Source organism: Chiroxiphia lanceolata, chromosome Z (assembly GCF_009829145.1).
Source record: "Chiroxiphia lanceolata isolate bChiLan1 chromosome Z, bChiLan1.pri, whole genome shotgun sequence".
Lineage (NCBI taxonomy): Eukaryota > Metazoa > Chordata > Aves > Passeriformes > Pipridae > Chiroxiphia > Chiroxiphia lanceolata.
The window spans coordinates 46,755,868-46,778,140 of record NC_045671.1 but is presented as its reverse complement, the minus strand read 5'-3'; the positions used below and the strand labels follow the sequence as shown (position 1 = coordinate 46,778,140).

The 22,273-nt window shown below is 39.8% G+C and overlaps 1 protein-coding gene across 5 annotated transcripts in view; it reads right to left on the bottom strand.

The window, feature by feature from the left end:
* EFNA5 (ephrin A5) overlaps window positions 1–19,424 on the bottom strand; it is a 218,424-nt gene extending 199,000 nt beyond the window's left edge. The window contains exons 1-2 of one of the 5 annotated variants that reach the window (XM_032675812.1): window positions 19,251–19,424; window positions 17,417–18,741 (exon numbers count right to left, since the gene is read on the bottom strand). In XM_032675812.1, coding sequence (XP_032531703.1) covers window positions 17,417–17,541 — 125 coding nt within the window. In that variant the 5' untranslated portion in view covers window positions 17,542–18,741; window positions 19,251–19,424. Of the gene's footprint in view, window positions 1–17,416; window positions 18,958–19,250 lie in introns of those variants that run through there. The other 4 variants (XM_032675810.1, XM_032675811.1, XM_032675813.1 and 1 more) reach the window with 4 other exon arrangements.
* Window positions 19,425–22,273: the final 2,849 nt, after the last annotated feature.

Below are 22,273 nucleotides of genomic sequence, written 5' to 3'. Positions count from 1 at the left end.
GGTGGGAGGGATGACATGGTGACACAACAACCGAACAGATTTTATATCTTCAAGCATTCTAGACACCAAATAGTGATCTCTAATGAAACAAAAATTCTAGTAAAACTAAAATTTTAATCACATTGTTCCACAGCAGTTTGCAGTAATGTGTTACCTACCTATTGAAAGTTGTTTTCTCTCATTTTGAAATTGTACTGCTCTCTATTATAAACTTGAAAAAACAATGCTTTTGCTAGCTTTAAAACACTGAACTTCAAGTTTCTTATCTACATTATTTTCATAGTTTAGGCAATTCCCATGCTTGTCTCAACCTCTTCTACTCCACCCAAGAAGACTGGGTTTTTTCCTGCTACAGTGCTGCTAGAGGGTAAAAGCAAAGCACAGTGCAGATTCATCATTAGAGCACTGTCAAGCACTTCTTCTAGATAAAGGACTAATGCAGTAACAAGACAATCCTATTCCCATCTGAGGCGAGTAAACAGAATTTGCTTTAACACAGCTCCTTTCATATTCAAAATATCCCAATATGCTTTACAATAATGAGATAGATACACTGTCATTTCCGTAATCTCAAATGCAGAGGGCAAGGCTTTGTCTTCTGAGTCGGAATAAAAGGAGGTCATGGGTCCTTTGAAGTTTCCTTAAATCGCCTAGACTGAAGGACAGGATGGAATGGAGAAGTAACTGAGACAAAATAGAAAGGGAACTGAGACAAAATAAAAAGGGAGGAGGACAGGTGACCATTGTGAAATGTGTTTGAGACATCTCTTTCATCATATTTAAGCAGCACCAACCTAGAAGCAAAAATTAATCAGCTGGAAAGGCTTTTTTTCTAAGACTGGCAGCAGGAAAGACTTTTTTTCTAAGACTGGCAGCAGGAAAGACTTTTTTTCTAAGACTGGCAGCAGGTACAGTGCTAATCCTATTTTTCTTTGAAGACTTTTCTTGGGCAGGAATGGAGGGAGGGAGCTAGGAAGCCTGGCAAGATGAATTCCACTTCCATCACAGCAAGTCAGAGATCTATATGCATACAGAGATTCAGTTCAGGTGAATGTAATGTAGTAGGCTAAATTACCCACCCAGTCAACATAAGTACTCATCCAATAAAGAGGTGAAATATCCTGGCAAATGAGAATTTTAAAGGAACTTAGGAAAAAACACTTCTAAGGAAAACAGAAAGGGGCCAGGAAATTAAAAACAGATCAGACAGCTCCCCATTGCGCCTTAAAGAAAGGGTCCATCACCCAACCAGCACTGGCTGGCAGAAACTTCTTCAGTGAGGTTGGACTGGCGAAGGAAAGCACAACAATCTCCAGTCTGTGTTTTATTGCCAATCTTGTGTTCCCAAATGAATTAATAAAAAGTGGTGACCTAATTAAAGTACATCCTCTGCATCTTGCCTTCCTTCTGCACAGCCAGGCAACAGCTACCTGGAACAGAACAGCAGTGGTTAAACTCTCCAAAATACTTCATTGATCACTGCTCTGATTAGAGCCTCAGTGAGGGAGGGAGGGAGAGAGCTGCCCAATAATCCACCTTCACTGCATAGTTGTTCACAAAGGATTGAAGAACCTTTGGCAGGAACCATCTCTTAAAGCAGAATTTTGTGCCTCTTCTCCAATCTTACCTCGGTGAAATTAAAGCTATGTTCACTGAGCATCTCACACAGAAAGAAGGTGGACGATTTTGGATGCTCCACCTCTGCACAGCTTTATGCAGCCGTCAACGGGGCTTTGGCCCTTTTCTGCTAGAGCAGTTTTGCCTTCAGCTGTGTTCACTGTTTAATTTCCCCCACTGCCTTTCTTCTCCTAACACTTGCATACTTTAGCCTTGGCTAAGGAGTACTGACTAAGAAGGAACAATAGGTGCCTTTCAAGTCTTTAGAGTGAGCTTTGAGCAAGGCTCAGCTCAGAGCTCCAGTCAATATTTACTGCAGTTCGAAGCCACTGTTTCATGGCTCCTTCCAGGCAGAACACATTAGTCAGAAACCCCTGGACCTCACCTGATTTTATCCTAACAAAATAAAATAAAGGGATAAACAGATTACAAAGAAAAATATTTTTTTATTGGAAATATTCATAGTCACAGAACAAAAAGAAATAAAGGAAAAAGGAAGGGGGACAGGAAAGATAAAGAAGACATTCTACAATACCACAACTTATGTTTGAAGATAAATAAGCCACTTATAATTAGGAAAATAATTTTTCCCCTAAAGCTGATCAGCAAAGTTTGAAAATCACACATTACATGCCACTATATGCAAATCCATTTAAAGTGACACAAATAACTGAAGAATGCAAAGAAACCCACCTCTTCAGCTACCTAAAGTTCTTTGCAACACCTAGGTCACAGCATGACCACAGATTATAGCATGACTATACATTACATCAATGAATGCTTTTGCACAGATACAAAATTTTGATGTTTAAAAACCTTAAGTGAAAAAACACACTTTCAGCTTATCGAGTGAATAAAGACAGAAAAAAGAGTTAAGAACTGTCTTTTTTCACATTAAGGACCTAAGTCATATGCAAGATGTAATTATTTGTCCAAAAAAATGGGTGGCTTCACACATAATGACAATTCAATTAAATGTTTTTAAATTTTTTTTTCTTTAAAATTTCAGGATTATTTTTCTTTTTGCATTGCAATCACGCTCTATAGAAGTATTCATCTGTTTCTAGAAGCTTGCAGAATTGCAGCAAATCAAGAAAATCAAAAGAAGCGTCCTGGCAGAAAACTGAGGCTGCAATTTAGAGAACATCCCCTCCCCTTCTTTAGCTTCTTCTCTCACTCCCTGTAACAATCTACATTACAAAAAGAAAAAACTCCCAAAAATCACATTTCTGATACGGAAATACAACTGGACTGACAATCATACTTTACCTGTTCAAACTGGAAGGCAGCGGTATGATTTTTTGTTTAGAGTGGTTGGGGTCCTGTCTCAACATGCTTTCTTATCTTAGACTCCACTGAAAGTTCTGAGTCAAAGAGTCTGACAAGCCACTGTCAAAACAGGAAAAATTACAGCCTTACCTTCGGATGTGTCAAGATCTTTTGAAAAACACATTTTATATCAGCTCTGTAGTAAAACAGATGCAGAACACATGCATCTTTCCACCTTGCATGTTCAACTTTCAGATGCATGAAGTTTTGATTGTTCAAGTTGCTTTACTGGAGAATGTTGCGTTATTGCCATGGCACTTGTTTGATTTTTAAACAATCCCATCACATGGGATTTCCAATTCCACTCCTCTCACTTTAAGGGAATGCAGGAAAGCTTGTAAGTATCAAAAGTATAAAAAACCCACTACAATTAAAGGACTAAAACAGAGGTAAGACTCCTGAGTAACTAAGAAATATGCTTTTACAAAACAGAGTTCAAAATAAAAACTTATGAGGCTTCCCAGTCCTCAAGAAATAAGTACAGACACCTTTATACCAAGTTCAGTTTGTAACAAACTTCTCTTACCATTCTTTCATACTACATTCTCCTAACCTTATATGCAGGGGTGAGAATTTAATCAATATATGGATAAATGAGTTTTACATAATAAATATGTACCCACGCTCGAAATACTAGTTTTGAAGAGGAGTAAATATCTGGTAAACCACACCCAAAACAAAGAATGGGCTCTGCAGAAGTGGTAAATGAAAACACAAGGTAAATATTTTTAGAGGGATTTAATAATGGCCTCTTTTTTAAAACAGCTTAGTATTGTTTTTGAAATTTGGAGAGGAATAAAAGAGAATGAGGCACAGTGAAGCATTGTCAACTGAACAGTTGATACTTAATGTTCAATCTCTTCCATTACTGCAACTTGAAAAATAAAAGAACATACGCAATGATTCAGTAAATTCAATGGGAATGTCATTCGAACACAGCAGAGCATCTGATCAGAGTATGTTACCATGCTATTTCTTTTACCCTATGTACATTAGATAAATATGGCAGAATACTACTTACATACTATTCCCAATCACTTATTAAGGGAATACTGTAGAAGAAGATAATTAGTAATCCATATTATCATAAATCAGGATATGCTGTATTAATCAGATAATTTCTCAACTGACAAGCTGAATATGTGTAAACAGTATTCTTTCTTCTGAGACATTATTTAAATAAAAGCATTACTGCAGGGATGAGGACCACAAAAAGTTGGGAGTGCACGGAAAATTCTTTCTAAAACCTATGAGTTTATCTTAAAAAAAGAAATTAGTATTTCTTTTCCTTCTCAAAGGCAGGGATGTTTCCCAGACCAAAACTACTAATAAATTTATCCCTAATAGTAACCAAAAATAACAGTACTAATCTCTAGCTCATTTAACTGAAAACCACAGAACCTTTTCACCTGTGTACATCACCATCCTTTTGAGACTAAGACACTACCAAGACTCATTTTGTCTCTGGCATTGTCATTACAGCATGGAAAGCAGGCCACATTTTGTTTTAAGCGTAGGACTGAATCTGAAAGAAAACAGCTAATTCAAGAAGACTGCACTAAACCTACCTGATACTAATTAGTATCTAAAAATTAAGTCTTAGGTGCCTCCACTGTACTAGCTTTATGAAGTAAAGAGGCATACAAACACAAAGAGGAAGCAATCATTCCTCTGCCATACATTAAAAAAATGAGTACAGAAATCCTAATTGGGCGCCTCAGTGATCTGATTTCCTCACAGAAATTACAAAGGCAAAATTGCTTTCATCAGTAATAATAGATTAGCTCCAAATTCCACATCTAAAATTAAGTTCTTAGGAAAGTCTTCCAAATGCTTTGTTCTGAAGAAGGCCATTATATCAACACTAAATCAAGACAGCTAGTATGAGAAACGGAAAATGGAGATTTCTTTTTACAGTAAGCTATAAAATATACTTCAGGCAGACACAGGGTCTGAAAAAGTAATAATAAAATGATGCTCTAAATCACTAAAAAAACTTTTTTTTTTTAAAGCTAACTATCATGCTTCAGAGTAGAAACAGTGAATATGGAGATTCTCCCCATAAAGTCTTCTTTGCAAGTTAGTTCTATATAACTGAGATATAGAGAAAGGGTTTGCTTGGTATTTGAATGCAGTGAATAGCCATGATATAATGAGAAACAAGTATGATCTACCATTCTAATTTATTTTCCTTCTTCACCCACACTGTCACTTGTTATGATAATGTGAAACTTAAGCTTAATGAGAAATTTCATACCACCTTGATTAAAGATCCTCCAAATAACAACATTCTTTTTATTTTGTTTTAATTTCAGTGAAGAATCTCTTTATACTCTCAAAACCCTTAACCCTTCTGCAAATAAAGTTCCCATCTCCAATACAGATTTTTAGAGACTGATTTATATTTCATGTTTTTAAGTGAGGATTATGCTATTATGCATATTAAAAAATATCATGCTCTGCAGGAAGTCTTCTTAGTACTTTTTTCTAGAGGTACTTTGTCTGAGGACTTTTTAAGATGTAAATTCCTCAATAAAATTGTGTATGCATTCCTTTACAACATTTGTGAACTAACACAAAAAGCTATAAAACATTCACAGTACATTTTTGAAATATATCTTACAAATCAACACAGAAAATTTTCAAAGATTTCTGGGAACCTTGCAAGCAACTCACTACAAACACATGGAAGTAACATTAAACTGGGCCCAGTGTCTTACAACTGGATCTGCCAGTACCAACACTACAAAGCATGACCAAATTTCAACTGTATGCAGGATGGATACAGTTTAAGAATTAGAACAGGATTGTTTTGCAAGACTCCATTTTACAAAAAATAAGCTTATTTCATCATGTATCTTCTCAAATTAAACAAGGGTGACATTTCCTTACAGATGTGTCTTTCCCTTCATCACGTTTTATCTCATAGCCACTAGACATTAGCAAATCTGCTGAAAATCATGAAAAAATGTAATATGTGATACTCCATTAAATGAAACTGCCTCAAGAAAAATTGCTTTCTCAGTAGCCTCAAAATACAGTGACATACCACATGACAGGAATCACTGCTCACCGTATTTGTTAACAGATAATAAATTACATGGTTAATATGTTGAAAAGCTTACATTTGTAAGGAGAAGTAGCATTCTACTTAGGCATTTACAAGATCCACCTGGTCTTTCAGTAATATCTTGTCTAGAAGAGAGCAGTATACTGCATGTAGTGCTTTGGAAAATCCATAATCTGTATCCCAGTGGCATATTACTATAGCTGATTAATTTTACCTTCATGATCCTAAATTATTATTTTTTTTTGGCACACACTGAACCATACTCCACTATATAGGGCATTCAACATCTTAAGAGTTTCACTAATGCCTGTCTGCTAATGACATATGATAAGCCTGTTCTCAATTTTGAAATCACTGACACCAAAACAACTACTCATTCAACCAGGTTTGCTTTTACCGTTTTCAGCCGCTCAAAGGTAGAGGTCCCAAATGTGCACAAACTGTTAAAAAAAATTTTAGTCTAGAATGGACCCGACCAGAAAAAGACCCACTTGGTCCACAGCACACCCATGCTGCTGGGTCTCCTCACTGGATTCAATTGGGTGGCTTCACAGAATGACAAACCCAACTACTGAAACTCATACTCAGGAACTACACCATAAAACCATCAATACAGGACCTAAATCAACTCCCATCCAAAGCAGTGGGAGAATCGTTTTGCTCTGATAAAGTTGTATCTGAACACTGCCAAAAAAATGGCAATAAAAAACCATCAATAAATGGGGTATTAAAAGAAAAAGAAATACATGTTGCAGTGTCTGTCGAGGCATATAGTACAAACAAATAGACAGGCTTCCACTCCTCATGACTGCCCGTCAGTTCCTACTGACTTCTAATTTTAAAAACTATGATATGTATTTAAACAACTTTCCTTAATCAACTTTAAGGGACCATTTTTTGTATAGTATTTAAAAAACCTCCATGTGCAAAAAGCTGAAATAAAATCTAAGGCACCAAGCAGTCTCAAAAAACCCATATAGCTGCTGTCTGCAAATCTAGATACCTAAATATGTTCAAAATTCTGCTTCTGAGGATCTACTCTTTTTAAATCAGTGCCCTAAAAAATGCTTAAGTAAATTGCTCATTATACAGGCTGCAAATAAATAATTAGTAAATATTATTGGGAAGGCACAACTTCACTCTTTCGGTTGCCTTACGAACAGCATTTAAGATAATTCACACTGCAATTATGCACTTATGCTTACATTTGGAAATATTTGTGCATGGATAAATGGAACTGGCACGCATTCCTCTCAAGTTGCTTCTGCAGTACACCAAAATCTTAGCCTGATTTCACTTAAGATGACCCACACATCATGTGCTGAAAACAGAAAAAAACCCAAATGTGAACATGCAAATTAGCTGCTTTCATTCAGCTTTTTTTTCTTTTTTTAACTCCAGTTTACTATGCAGGGCACAAGCAAAAGTATACAAAGGGTAAGATGATTTCCACCCATTTAATAAATGCAGGCAAATACTGGCTTTGATCGCAGCAATTTCATTGGAAAGCTCAGTTCACCAGAGAGTGTGCAACACAGAATGAGAGAAAGGCAAAAGTGGCTGAAAAGCAAAGGGAAAAGTGTATGCAACTTGGGCATAAGTGAAGGGATAAATCTAACCCTAGAATTAAGGTCTTTTGAATACAGGAATAATAAACTTCCAAGTAAATGTCACTTCACTATGACTGAGTTTCCCCAATTGGGTATTGTATATATATAATTTTATATATATATATATATATATATATATATAATTATTAGGCACACACTTCCCATGTTCTTTCCCCCTAAAAGCAGAGCTGACAATGGTGACAGCAGAGTGTGTAATTAGTTTTTATTGTTCCCCTGACAGCCACAGCTCTGCAAGGACCCCTTGCCTTTCCCATTGTAAATGTTATGGAAAAATACACTAATGACAGGCATTTAATTATGGGCACAGCGACCATGATGGGAGCTGTGCCAAAAGTGATTGGCAGCTTTGGACATCAGATATTCACAGCAATGGTTCTTTTTCTATCATACCTTGTAATCCAGATTACGGAAGATATGAGTTTTTAAAAATATCTTTCCTGAAGCTTTAGTCATTGTCTAGAAATATTATTATTAATTACCACAAACACACAGAAACAGAGAGAAAAAAATTAACAAAATGGTAACTTTTTTTGTTAGTACCATGAGGTTTTTTGAAAGGTCTCTCCACTCACAATGCCATCAACATAAAAAAAACCCTACTGACTCCAGCATGTAGTTGACTTTTTTTAAAATTACACATAGTTACAAAGAGATGCTATGCCCTCTTAACATATCTTTATTCAGTATTTACAATAAACTGTTCCACATTCAACTGTAGTTGCTGAGGTGCTTTTTCGCCTGATTAATTAGCAATTGGGAGACACGCTCTTTGGCAGCTTTTGTATCCCTATTATTTCTTTTGGTTTGGCACAAAAACTCCCTTTTGGAAGCACCAGTATTTGTACTGTACCCCACTTAGTGATGGATCACTAATTTTTAATAAATTGAGCCCCAAGAGAACCGCAAAAAGATGTAAAAGTGTACTGGAGCGATAACTGTACACAAACAAACAAACAAATAAATGGGCAGGGGGTAAGAGCCCTTGCAGAACATAAAATATTAGGTCTCTTTCAGACTATATATGGAGAGCCTATCCAGGAGATCCCACGTAGTCTTAAGACATTGGTCTAAACTGGCTTTTAACTACTTGATCCAAATCTCTGCCTCTATCTTTAAAAAGCTTTAAAAAGTGACCAGCTAATGTGGATGTGCAATTTCCTAGAAGAATGCTATATCTGAATGTTCCTTCACTGTTTCTCATCCCTCCCCCACAACCAGATGAATGAAACTGCTCTGTGAAGCAGATCTCTATGAAGAATGACCACACAATCCTGGACCAAACGGTTCTAAGTCTATGTAGCAGTCACAAATCCCTGGCTAGGCCGAACAAAGCAACATTATTCCGAAGTGGTAAGTTTGGGAATATAAAAGTGAAGCTGTCTGGCTCTAAAGTGGTAACTTACAAATAGCTGCAGAATCACTGTTGGCTGTCCATCCCCCATCCAGCTGGCTCTCATATCAGTAACTTCAAAAATGCAGTTTGCCATTATGGTGGCTTAAGGCACTTTGTGTGCCAGTGCAATGACCATGCTGTGTGTGCATGTCAGAAGGTCAATACTTTCAAATTCCAGAGTCTCTCTTTATTTCCTTCTTTTCTGGAAACAATAGGAAAGAGAGCAGGATTGATAGCTCCTACTTTGTTAACTTCTGCTCACCAAATGCCTTGCCTGTATGAATACATAACTTTTTTTAAAAAAATCTGATTAGACATCTACTAAAGTGGAAAAAAACCCAAACACAACCAACAACAAAAAACCCAACCCAATGCAGCTGTTTTTCCTGCTCATTAACAATATTAACTGGTAAATTTCCTGGCAACAACTTTTAACAATTGCAGGGTACTCAACATCACTAAAGCTGCTAGAAGTCCTTACCTAATGCTCATGAATTAGCATTGAAGACTGACAACTGTACTACAGAGATCATCATCAAAATTACCAATAAAATACTTACTTTTTTTTATGTCTCCTCACAAAAAACCGAAAGAATCTGTATTTTATTTATACAGCACTACAAAAACTACAAGATGTTACACATCAAGAGATTTGGGGATTTTTTTGTTTAGTTTTGATGAAAAGGTTTAGAATGTATTCAGCCCCAGTTTCAAACACACAGACTGAGAAAAGATACTCACATTTATTTAGAAAATTTTAACAAATGCAAAGTAAAAGTTAAACCAAAAAACCCTATGTATGGTACCAGTATTAAAATAAAAATATTTATATGTTTCTTAGCAAGTGCCCATGTGATAAAATAATGTGATTTTAAGGTCTGTAGAGAGAAGGAAATTCTTCTGAGTTGTAATATGAATATGAAAAATACTACTTTGGAGTCCTCAGAAGCAAAAAAGGTAGTGCTTCATTGCTACCCACCTGGGAACAGCCGCAGCACTCAACCACTACTGATGAACAACTCTCACAATGTGGATGTGCTGGCCACAGCCCAGCACCCAACACCCACCCCCAAGCCAGAAAAATTATACCATTTCAGGGAGGAAATATTACATTATTTCAATGAATAAAGAAGGTCAATGATGTACGGAAAACATTAATTATGGCACAAAACATATCCTGTCAAAATATGCATCCTTTTTAAAAAGTCGTGAGGCCAAATTTTATCTCTCAGAATGAAACAAATATATTTTAGCAGAGGGTGACCAGTGTCGAAGTCGACGTATCTCCTACCCCAGTTTTTCTGCCTCACCAGATGTTTCTCAAAAAAATAATTTCTTCTCTGCACTCTAGCACCATTTCATTACTGTAATCAGAAACCAAAAACGGTGCCTATCAAATAAGATGGTTCTTCAAGAGTCTGATGAAAACAAACAAGCAAAAATAAAATTACTCGGTGATAAACAAGAAGTAAGATTCTTTTATTGTGGATTCTGCGGTTGAACAGTTCCTCATCAGATTAATGTGATGATCTAATGGCAGAAAACAAAATTAACAATATGAAAAATAACTAATACTGTACTTACAGGTTTTGTGAATCTAAGTTCCTTTTTTTTTTCATGCCATAAGTAAGCATGGATAGGTAAATTCTTCCACTAGAATATAATGCAAGTGACAATAAGAATTGTAATCTTCAAGGTTTTCTAAGTAAAAACTGTCGAACATGAAGAATTTCCTCTAAATTGATATTAGCAACTCAAGCAGACTTGCTAATTAACAGGACTCTTGTGTATCTTCTCGTTAGCTAATTTTTCTTTTGACAGCATTTTTACTGGTCATGCATTTAAACAGAAAAATGGCCATGAAACTACTAGCATACCAGCTCACACAACATGGGCGTCAAAACTATTTCTCTGCATTTTACAGCAGTCAAAAATAAACAAACTCATTTTTTTCATAAAACTAGGGTCTAACAACGTATTTTCATCCACCTGTCAACAGTAAAATATGAAAGATGTTTCCCCAGAATTGGGGGGTATATTTCTTTTACTAGAAATTCTGGCATTCTATGGGGGAGAAATCCTTGCAGAACAGTGAGGGGGTTTTTTACATATTTTCAAATACTTCATTTTAACACGAATTATTTTCTAAAATGCATAGGAATGGGAATTTGTGCTTTTGTAATGTAACATTCTAGGTTCAGTTTCCTAAAAAAGAGGATTTCAGACACATATACATATTTGCACACTATAAAATAATACCCACCATTTTAAATGAGCTCAACCATAATGTAGCTTGTAGAGACTACAATGAATAGGGAGAGTGCAAAACTGCAAGGAAGACTTCTAATGCGTGAATGATCCTATTCTTCCATTCAGATATGCTGAAGTACCTTACAGTATGGCTTACTCATAATAACTGTAATACCACCAGAAAGCAATTTCAATAACATGTCTGTTTATTTTAAACCAAGCGTTTTCATCTAATTATATTCATGTGCTGCTGAATGACTAAATTTTAAGCATAAGTGCAACAAAAACTTAAATGAAACAGGACTCTTTATTCTCAACAGTGAACTACACCATTTAGAAACACTAGAAGATGAGATTAATCATGAAACTAAAGACATTTTTTTAAGACCAATGCTCAGAACTGGGTAGCAGAGCAAAGAGTGGTTACTGGAAGAAAATCGCAGCTCCAAAATACTTCTAATTGCATTAAAAAATAATAAAAAAAAAATTAAAAACACTGAGCCAAAGCAACAGAGGCACATCTCATAGGCATGGACAAACTAGTGCCTACTCATGGTTTCTCCAGTAAAGGTTGCATCTCTAAGCTGTTCCCAATGACCAGCCTTCTTTATGCACTTTCTTGAAGTCTAGTATTTCAGCAATGCAGCAGTCCTCTGCCCAGCAACAGACTGGGTTAGGAAGAAGCAGTAACAAAGTACTCAAATAAGACCAGAGAGTTCTCTAAGCACATTCCTGTAATCTTCTCTGTTTCATTTTACATTTGTGTGCCTGAGTGCTTGCTTATCTACCTGCCCACCTACTGACCTGGGAACTACTAGTGTGTGAAGAAACAGCACACTGGGAAGATGGCCAAGAACTAAAACACGGATTCTGAAAATAATTTTTTTATTATTACTTTGAAATATAAAACAAGATATGATGAGACCTGGAAATTTGGTTGAAATTCCATCCACTTTCTAAACATTTGAGAGTTCACTAATTAAAAAAATTCATTTTCAGATTTTTTTCTCACACAACATTATTATATACTCTACACCACATCACCACCTAATGACTCACTTCAGCGCACACATACATATGTATATATGTGTATTTATACATAAGTATGCACATACCTACATTGAAATGCATACATATTCTCAGATGCGTATACATTACATATGCCTCTCCATATGAATGCCATGACCGTGGTTCCTTAAGGACTAATTGCATTCACTCACTTTCTCAGCCCAGCTTGAAACTGGTAGATTGCTGGGATCATAACAATAGGGGAGAGAAAGGAAGGCTCATCTTTTTCTGTCCCTCTTGAAAAGGGGACAGAAAAGGGGCTAGCAAAAAGAATGCAGTAAAGTGTCCTGACTATGTGCACTTGGAAAAGATTTAGGAAGAAGCATTTCATGAAGACCATGTACCACTTAACAAGGTGCCTTTCATACAAAGGTGGAAGCCAGTGAAACTATTGTTCTTTGTGCAGTTTTTCCATAGAAGGTTGAAACAGTTTCAAACCCCCACTTTTAAAATAAACACCAATGTTCTTTTGGAGATGCAAGGTGTTAATGAAACTACTAAAAGCAGAGAAAGTAGGTGTAAAGAATTAAAGGCTCTACTACTGATCTTTTAATTACAGGGAATCAGAAATTTCTTTAGCTCTCAGAGAAAGCTGCTGGATAAAATGCTCTCAAAATACAAGCTGTGCTGTTTCAAAACTGTTTTTTAATATACATATATATACAATACATATATATATACATAAGCATGCGTGCCACATATATATCCCAAATACTTAAGCTCCTATGATTCCCTTGACATAAGAAACTTACACAGAATACCAACACCAAAGCAAATGCCTTGATTGTGCCCCTATTCATTCCCAGCTTCTTAGTTGTTCTTAACATGCATAACTACTTTCTTCCTATTCCAACCATTTTGTCATGGCTTCCCAAAACCCTGTACACAGGCAGAACTGTATCTATATGGAAAACAAACAAGCAAAACCAAACCAAACTGAACAAACAACAACAACAAAAAAAAAAAAAACAGCCACACAACCTTGGCATATACAGCCAATACAACATGGTGAAATCTGTGAACACATAAAAATGGATGGCAGGATACTCAGAAATCCACCCAGCCAGTAAGCGTGCTCCAGAAGTGCTACAGTCAGAGCTTCTCAAAACTAAGTCTGCGCCTTTGGCTGGTCCAGGTAGGCACTAAAGTACACATCGAGTGTACACACATCTGTGTGTCTGTAGCTAACTTCGTAGAAGTTAGATCCTTTTCTGAAACAGTGCCTAAATACTCACCTACAAAATTCACCTAAGTTTAGACATCCAGGTTGTGAAATTCTAATCTATGCATGGAATTTTGCTGCTCCCAAGTTTCTATCCTAAAAAAAACCCTCCAGCAATATTGATAAAATTGTGGTAACCAGCTTAATTATGGAAAATCACCAGCTGAAGTTTTATAATAATTCTCTTACCGATTTTATACACCATTGTCTTGTATAAGACACAGCCAAATCCAGTAATACTCGTAGTAAAAAAAAACTTGCTTCTGTGAAACTACAAGCTTTGACCTCTATATATAACCAGAAACTAGACTTGAAATGCAGGTACTTTTAACCATCCTGAAACAAGTAGCAATTTATGATGCTACATAACCTGACACTGAAACAACTTACAGGGAAATACCTAAATACAAACCACAACCTTAAAGCACACTCCTGGCAAGCAGAAAAATGTATCATTAATTACAAGTCGTTCAGCTTGAACTCTGACAAGATTAAAAACAACAGCAAGCACCAGACACGCAAGTAGACCGCTTCAAAATATGGCCCAGGTACATGACATTCAGTCTGAATTCTAATTACAAGGACACTAGTACTCAGGATTAAATTAATATTCCAAAACAGAAGGTTGTATTCAGAATAATATTCTCTGATGACAACAGTTTGCTGTCCCGCATAAGAACATATATGCAAACAGTGCTGAAGACTAATGCACTTCAAGGTGACAATTAGAATTGGTGTACATTTAATTCTAAGCCTACACAAATAAACAAATAAAACATATTTTTGAGCTTATTTAAGGATTAATTTCCATTTTAAAAAAAAATATTAAAAGAAGTTATTTTATTTATACTTCAGAATCCTAATACCTGAACATATTCTTACTGGGAACTGGACTACAGCATTTATAGTACTTCATGTATGCTTATAATTAAACACATAAGAAGAGTAAAGAACAGCAATACTTTAATCATTTCTAATAAGGGACTTGGACTCTATAAGAATACACAACTTCATTACACATACATGCTAACAATAGTGATCAAACAACATTTTCTAATTGTTCTAGCAGAACTTTGGCAACTAACCAAGCAATGTAATATCAATTTGGCTAATAGACTCCTCAGGTATTTTATTTACCAAATATTGTTCACAGCAGGAGCACTTATCAATTGGGCCACTCAACAATTTACTAATGTGTTTTTCAATAAGGATGAAATCTTTACGTATTTCAGTAAGCTGCTGGACTTTCATACTAAAAAAATGAAACATCGTCAAATTGGAAGAATAATTATTATTAAATTCTTCAAAGTTTAGGTGAAATATTACTTTAGAATGCCTTTAATCACTAGCAAGATAATCAATGTTTCATTTTTTAAAGGTAATTAATTAGTTCTACAGCAGTTTATTAATTCTGAATAAATACAAAAAGAATTAAGCTAAATCACAATGGTGGTATCTCCGTCTAAAGAACAACAGTATATTTTGTCTTCTAATTTCAAAGAGTTATCACCAAGTAAGCATCCCTGCTTACTTCTGCATGAGTACATCTCTTGAGTCTGCCTCTGGATGCAGATAAATCACTGTAAAGTTATTCCTGCAACATTGTTAATTGTTCTAAAAATTTTCATAACCAAAGACAATTCTGCCTTCAGCTTAGATTCTAACTAAACAAATTCAAAAGAGAAGTGCTTTCTTTTCTTTGGGTCTCTTCCACCTACCATTCAGGTGTTTGCCTGTTCTTCTGCAATGATCATATTACTTGGAAAGCCCATAAAAACTGGAAAGCTGTATAAAAACTGCTCTTTCTCATATTTTTAATTCACGAATAAACATGACAGGTCCAAATAGGTATCTCCATTGTGAAAGAGCAGTGAGTATTTTAAGAAATGTTTGTTTTTAAAATGGAAGGTTTAGAAACATCTTAAAATTAACTCTTCCTCTAGTGTTTGGAGGAATAACAAAACTAAGTTTCCTTTGCAGTCTGCTGATGTTTAATGTTGGATTAATAAGAGATTCCATTACAGGTAATAAAATATGATAAACTTACTAGAAGCCTTACAAATCCAACTCAATGAGTAATACCTACTGACTAGGTAAGCGTTGCTTGTACCTTCAACTCTCTTTACCTATGTACAGTTATTGTACAAGCTCATCAAACATAAGACAACAAGAAGTGAAAAATCTTGAATGTAAGACTATTTTTGAAGTATTTTAGCTGTTATACCAGTAATGTGTGCATTCAGTCAAATCTGCTTCTCTCAACGATCCTCATTTTGCCCAGTGGGATTTGAGAAACTACTTTATTTTTTTACCAGCGGTTACATTTCATTTTGCCTAACAACAGAAAAAAACTTCTGATTTTGAGAGACAAACAATTTTTTGGGACATATGTTCTTTGATGTGTGATGTGATGTGCAACTTTTCATCTTATTTACTCTGAGCAATTTTTTTCAAGTAACACACGTAAAAAAGAGGAAAATGTAGAGACAGGCATTTAAACTCATACATGCTCATCATTCCCAGGCATGATTGTTTCTGTGGATAAATCCTCTCTGTTTCAAGCTTTTTGTGCCGACCATTTATCACTGAGGTGGTGTGACCAGGAACACAGTGCTGGACAAACCAGCTAACTCCGGGCACTTGAAAATTCTGCCTGTTAACTTGTGTATCACCTATTTTGAACCTGCTCTGGAATACCGAGTAGGGGAGTTTTCTGCAGGCGACACTGATCTATTAAAAAACACGACCTGTGACAAAAATCAATGTGCTAATCTCAAGCCAAACTGCAGTAGCAGAAGCATAAAAAAGAGATAACCTAAGATAAAACGTCCCCAAATTTACTTATAGTAGCTTGACAGGTTTACCAAAAAAACCAAACCAAACAAAAAAACCCCACCGAAAAAACCCAACCAACCAACCAACCAAACAAAACAAAAACCCAGCAAACTCACAAACAAAAAAGTAAGTCTGCTCATAGGCACTTTAACAAGGCAAAAGAATTTAATACCCAGCTGACTTTATACCTAAACACATGAACACCATCTGGAGCAGGGCTGCAATTGAAACTTGCTGATGCTAAACATGAGGGAAAACTCCAGAAAAAAATTATAAATGAAACTTCTCTTTCCACTGCTGAACGGCACACGCAAAGCCTGGTGCCAGAAACCCTCGGCGCGAAGGGAGCGGGGCGACTATGCCAGCACCGCTCGGCCCCGACGGCAGGGACAGCGAAGATGCTCCGGACACAGACCTCTGGCCCGGCAGGGCAAACCTACCTCGCTTCCTCACCTTCAGCCTGCCCGGGAGAGCCCCCCGCCGGGAGGGCAGGGCCGGGCAAAGCCGCTCCCGAAAACCCTCCCTCTCGGGGTGCTGCGGAGCTGGGGACCGTGGAGGCAGAGCCCCGCCGCCCTGCCCGGGGCCGCATCCCCGCTACCGTACCCCGCCGGGGCAGTTTCGGGGGGCCGCTACCTGCGCCCCCTCATTCCATCCAAGCCCCCGGAGCGGGCTCGGCAACAGGCACGAAGCTGCACCGCAGAGAGGAGCACCCACACCACGTTGGGGGAGCATCCGCCCGACTCCCCCGGGCCGGCGGCGACCGACCCAGGGGAAGTCTGGTGCGGCCTCGGAGGAAGAAAAGGGGGGCAATAAGAGAAAACCACCCTCGCCACACTCCCCATCGCCGCTACCCTGCAGCCCTGAACCTCCATTAAAATAAAGTTTTCCACGCCATTCTCCAGCCGGGGTTAGTTCCTGCGGTTTCTGGGCAAGAGTCTCCGGCGCCCGCCCGCCGACAGAGCCCCCCTACCCCCGCGCGCGCCCGCGGCCGCCCTGCGTACCTGGGATTGGAGCTGTTCCAGTAGACAGCGTAGCGGTCGGCCACCGCCTTGGCGCCGGGTTCCTGCCCGCGCACGCACACCCACAGCGCCGCGGCCGCCAGCAGCAGCATCTCCACGTGCGGCATCTCCGCCCGACCGGCAGCGCAACGAGGCGAGATGCGGCGGAAAAAAATTAAGAAAGGGGGGAAGAAAGGAGAAAAAAAAAAAAAGAATAAAAGAAAAAGAAAAGAAGGGGACGGGGGCGCAGGCAAGACTGGGTTGGGGTAAATAAATAAAAAGCAAGGCGCGCAGGCGGTGGGTTCCGCGGCGAGCCGCACCGCAGCAGCGAGCTGAGGGCGTCTGGCGCCGCAGTCGCGCAGCCGGCGGGCGAGGGAGATCCGCGGCCCCTCAGGGAGCCTTACCCCGGCACGGGGTGGCGGGGGCCGAGGCGGGTGTCGGCGGCAGGCGGCGGGCGGTGCTCATTCACCGGGAGTCCCGCACGGAGCCCACGGCACGACATACACCGGCCCGCCGGCACGGCGGACAGTCGAGGGGCGGCCGCTCCTCCGCCACTGCGAGGGGCCCCGACCCGCGGCTCGGGCTTCGCGGGGATGGAGGGAGCGAGCGAGCTGAAGAACGGCGGAGAAGAGCGGGCAAGAGGAGGAGGGGAAGGAGATCTTTCCCCCTGGAAGCCCACGGGGGGTCCTGGCAACGTATTAAAGGCGGCCGGTTGGGAGCGGGACGAGAAGTACCCGCAGATCTTAAAAGTACAAAGTTTGTGTCTTCCTTCCTGGCCCTCCGCTCCCCGCAAATGAAAAACAAACAAAAACAGGGAAAAAACCAGGGAGGTGAAGGAGAGAAAAGGGGGGGGAAAGCAAAACCCCTGAGGAGTTTGCTCGCTGCGCTGATCGAGTTGAGGAGCCTGTTCTGCAGCACAGTGTCTTGAAGGAGACTTTGTGGAGTGGTTTTCTTGTCCTTCCTGTTCCTGGGCGGTGGATGCACCAAGGACTAAGCAACAGCAAAGGCGGGAAAAAAAAAAAAAAAAAAAAGGCAAGGAAAAAAAAAAGGGGGGTCAGAAAAAAAAAATGGCCAATCCAAGAAATATTGCGGCGTGGAAACCAAGGAGATGGAAGTAAAAAAAACTGTTTTATGAGAGGGCGTGGAGAAAAGCAAAACCTCGGAAAAGTGGAAAATCAAGCCTGCAAACTCCTCTGATGATGCTGGTCTTGGCTGGCCTCTCCTGCTCGGGGAACGAAAGGAGCGATACGGCGAGGTGCGGAAATCTCTTTCAGCCTCTCGGAGCCTCTCTGCGATAAATCAGGGTCCAGTCCCGTGAACATCAACTTCTGCGGAAGGACAAAACAGTTTGAAAGAGCAGGGAGGGGGTGAGAGAAAAAGAATCCACTCCTCAGATGACTACATAAGGAGATCTTAAAAAAAAAAAAACACAGCCACCCCAGATCTTCTCGATCTTGCCCAACAGCTGCTCCCCTTTTCCCTCCGAAGCAGCAGCAAGAGCAGCAAGGAAAAATATACCACGCCAGCAGGCAAATAAATAAACTTGAATGCAGCGGCAGGCAGGGAGGGATCGTAAAGAGCGACGACGATTGGAAGGGCAAAAGTCAGTTTTGAAAAAAAATTGCTTTATGGGAAGAAAAAAATCTTTAAACAGTCACGCCCCCTTTTGCAATGACCGGTCCCTTCACTGCGTGTAAATCCGACATCAGCAACCTGGAAAAGCTAGGAGCCTGGCGCGCTGAGCTGTCTCTGTGCATGCGTGTGTGCGACAGGCAGCCGTAGAGATATATACGCGGTATAGCGAGGTACGCACGCACATACACACACACATACATACATACATGCACACGCGTGTGTCCGAGGCGGGATCTGGCGCCGGTGTGCGTGAGGGATGAAGGCGAGGAGGAGGTGCAGGCAGCCAGCTCGGAGCGCGGCTGCTGCTGCTTGATCATGTGGGATTTTTGCATGCAGTTTACTTGGGAAGGGGGGGGATTTGCCGGCGCAGCCAGTCAGGGCACAGCCTGCTGTTTGCTTACAGATTGCTTTTTTTTTCTTTCTCTCTTTTTTTTTTTTTTTTTTTTTTTTTTTACACCTCGACCTGATTGGCTTGCAACACGAGAAGGAAGGTGTCGTCCCGGGCTTCTCCTCCTCCATGCCAAAAAAATACCCAACCCCACCTTCTGGAAACCTGACTAATTGAATTACTAAGACATCGGAGTGGTTCCTGTGCAGTCTTACTGCTAAAGGTAACCGTTTCAACGCCGGATGCTGCGACAGGATTATGCGCGGGAGCAGCGCACGGACGAGTTTCCGCCCGCCGCGAGAGAAAAGCAGTGTGCCGCGTAATTCCACCGAAACAGAGAAACTCCTTCCCCGCGTTCCCCCGCACACTGCAGCACTGCGGGAGCCGGCGGAGGGGAAGGGGCTCCGCTGCTGTGCAGACACTGCACCCCCGACACCACTGGCGGCGGGAGCAGGCGGATGGTGGACGCTCCACCGCCTGTACTTCCTCGCATGCTCCGACGCATCCTCGCATCCCCGCGGGCAGGTGAGCTGCTCCCGCGGGCGGGGCGGGGCCGGGCGGGACGGGGCCTCCCCCGGGCGCTCCCGCCACTCCTGCCCGCCGGTGTTGCCGGGGTGACAGCAGCCAGCGCGGCTCCTGTCCCGTCCCATCCCATCCCATCCCATGCGGAGGCCGCCTCCCTGCACTCGCTCCCTCCATCGCCGCGCCGGGATCGGCGCCGTTCGGAAGCGCCCCGACTCCCCCCAGCGGCGGCGCCCGGCGGTGCAGGGCGGGCACGTCCCGCGGGGGGCTTGGCGGTGCCCTGGCATCGGGTTGGTTGGTTCGTTGGTTGGGTTCCTGATGGAAAATCCTTTTCTTTAGCGTGGAAAGCCGTTCCGGGTTGATCTTCACCGATTGCAACACGCAACCTGCTCGAAATTTCTGCTCTTCTTCTCGGAAGCGACTGAAGAGATGGAGTTAAAAACAAACACTCAAACTGCTTGGGTTTGGGGTATTTTTTAATTTTTTAGAGTATGTTTTTGGTTTGGAGGGGGGTGTGTTTGTTTTGGTTTGGTTTTTTAGCAACGATTTTCAAAGCTTTACTATTAAAAGCTTAAAAATTTGTGTCCCCGTGGTCTTCCTTCAGCCTTACTTTCAATATGTTGGCATCTGTAGGAACAGGTAGCAGGATACAAAGTACGTCAGCCAAGTACCTATCCCAGGCACCATAAACCAAACTTTTTTTTCCATTTATTTTTGTTAAAAGAATCCCGGCAATTCTGATTTTTTTTCCCATCTTTGCACTTAGTTCTTTTAATAGGCATGGGCACATCCAGTGTTTCCTTAGTCTTTTTTCTCTAACACACACAGACATGTGGAAATCACTGCCATTACAGGAAGCAGGATAAATAATACTTTTTTTCCCCCATGAAGAATCTCCTCAGCCTCATTTGTGAGAAGAGTTCATTCCCCCCCTCCTTTGTTCTCCTTGTGAGAAGTATCACAGGGAAAGAGTGAGAGGTCAGTTTATACAACTTAAAATACCTTTTAATAGCAGAATCTGAGTGTAATTTAGTATATAAAATGTCCTTGCCGGACTACAATACTTGTGTTTTTCTTTGACACATACAAACTTGTGAAAAGACAACCTATTAATAATTAAAAAAGAAAAACTCTCCAAGGAAGACTTAACAACATGAAGATATACTTTACGTAGCAAGCAAGCTGTGGGTGACTGTATCTTAGTAGTTTATAAACAATACAAAGACATAAGTCCCGAGGACTCAAGATGTAAATTAATTCCTTGAGCAAATCAACATACTGCTTTAGTGAACAGAAAGTGAGATTTTTGTTCCATCATAATTCATATGAACCCATCAAACACCCAGTACCCAGGAACGTACCAGCTTCTAGCCCACTCTCCATTTTCGTGATTACATGATTAAACAATTAAACAATGTCTGCTTCTGTATCCCAATGGCCTCTGGCATTAGCCTTCATTTAGCAGAAAGGTAAAGGCTGTTAGTGAGTGATACAGCATCAATGAAACTACTTTGAATACAGTGTTTATAAAAATTAGTGTGTGTGCACAGTAAGTGTCTGAAAATGCTTCTGACAAGCCTGTGTAACTGCCCCTGGATCCTTGAGTCTTTAACATACATTGTACAACATGATGCACAGAATTCCTGCGTATTGGTATGCTGTGCTGCAGTCACTATGCTGATTGATCACATATCTCAAAATAATTAAACTAAGCACAGCCTAAGAGTTTTTTTCCTGAGGGAAAAGTGGTGTATCTGTAGATTTTCTTTCTTCACTGATTTCCCTTAACAAAGCACATGGTATGTGTATAATTGTTCAGCAGTACTTAGTATCTTGAACAGATACAAAGGATTTACGGTGTTAAAATGTAGGTAGTATTGTTAAAATATAATTTAAGTAGTTTGCTTTGCTACTTTAGCACCTATAAAACAGAAAATAGCAAATATATCTCTACGTTATTCCTATAGCTGGTTGTATGATTTTTTGTCTTTATAAATCTGAGCAGGTTGTGTGTATGATTTTTATCTTTCATAAATTTAATCAGTGCTTCAGAAGTAAAACTAACTAGTAGGGCCCAATCCAGCTTTTTCTGACATTAACTTCACTGACTTTAAAGAAGTTAAGCAAGCAAATATCACGGGGTTTTTCCTTTTGTTAAAACCCAGATAATTAAGAATTAATTTTCCTATTTTGGAACAAATAGATGTATACTGCAAATTAGTGAAAAATGTAGTTGCATTTTAAAACTTTTTTTTTCTAAATTTTGTGGAAATGTGTGTTTTTAAATCATATGTTAACATTTCAGTAGAATTTTA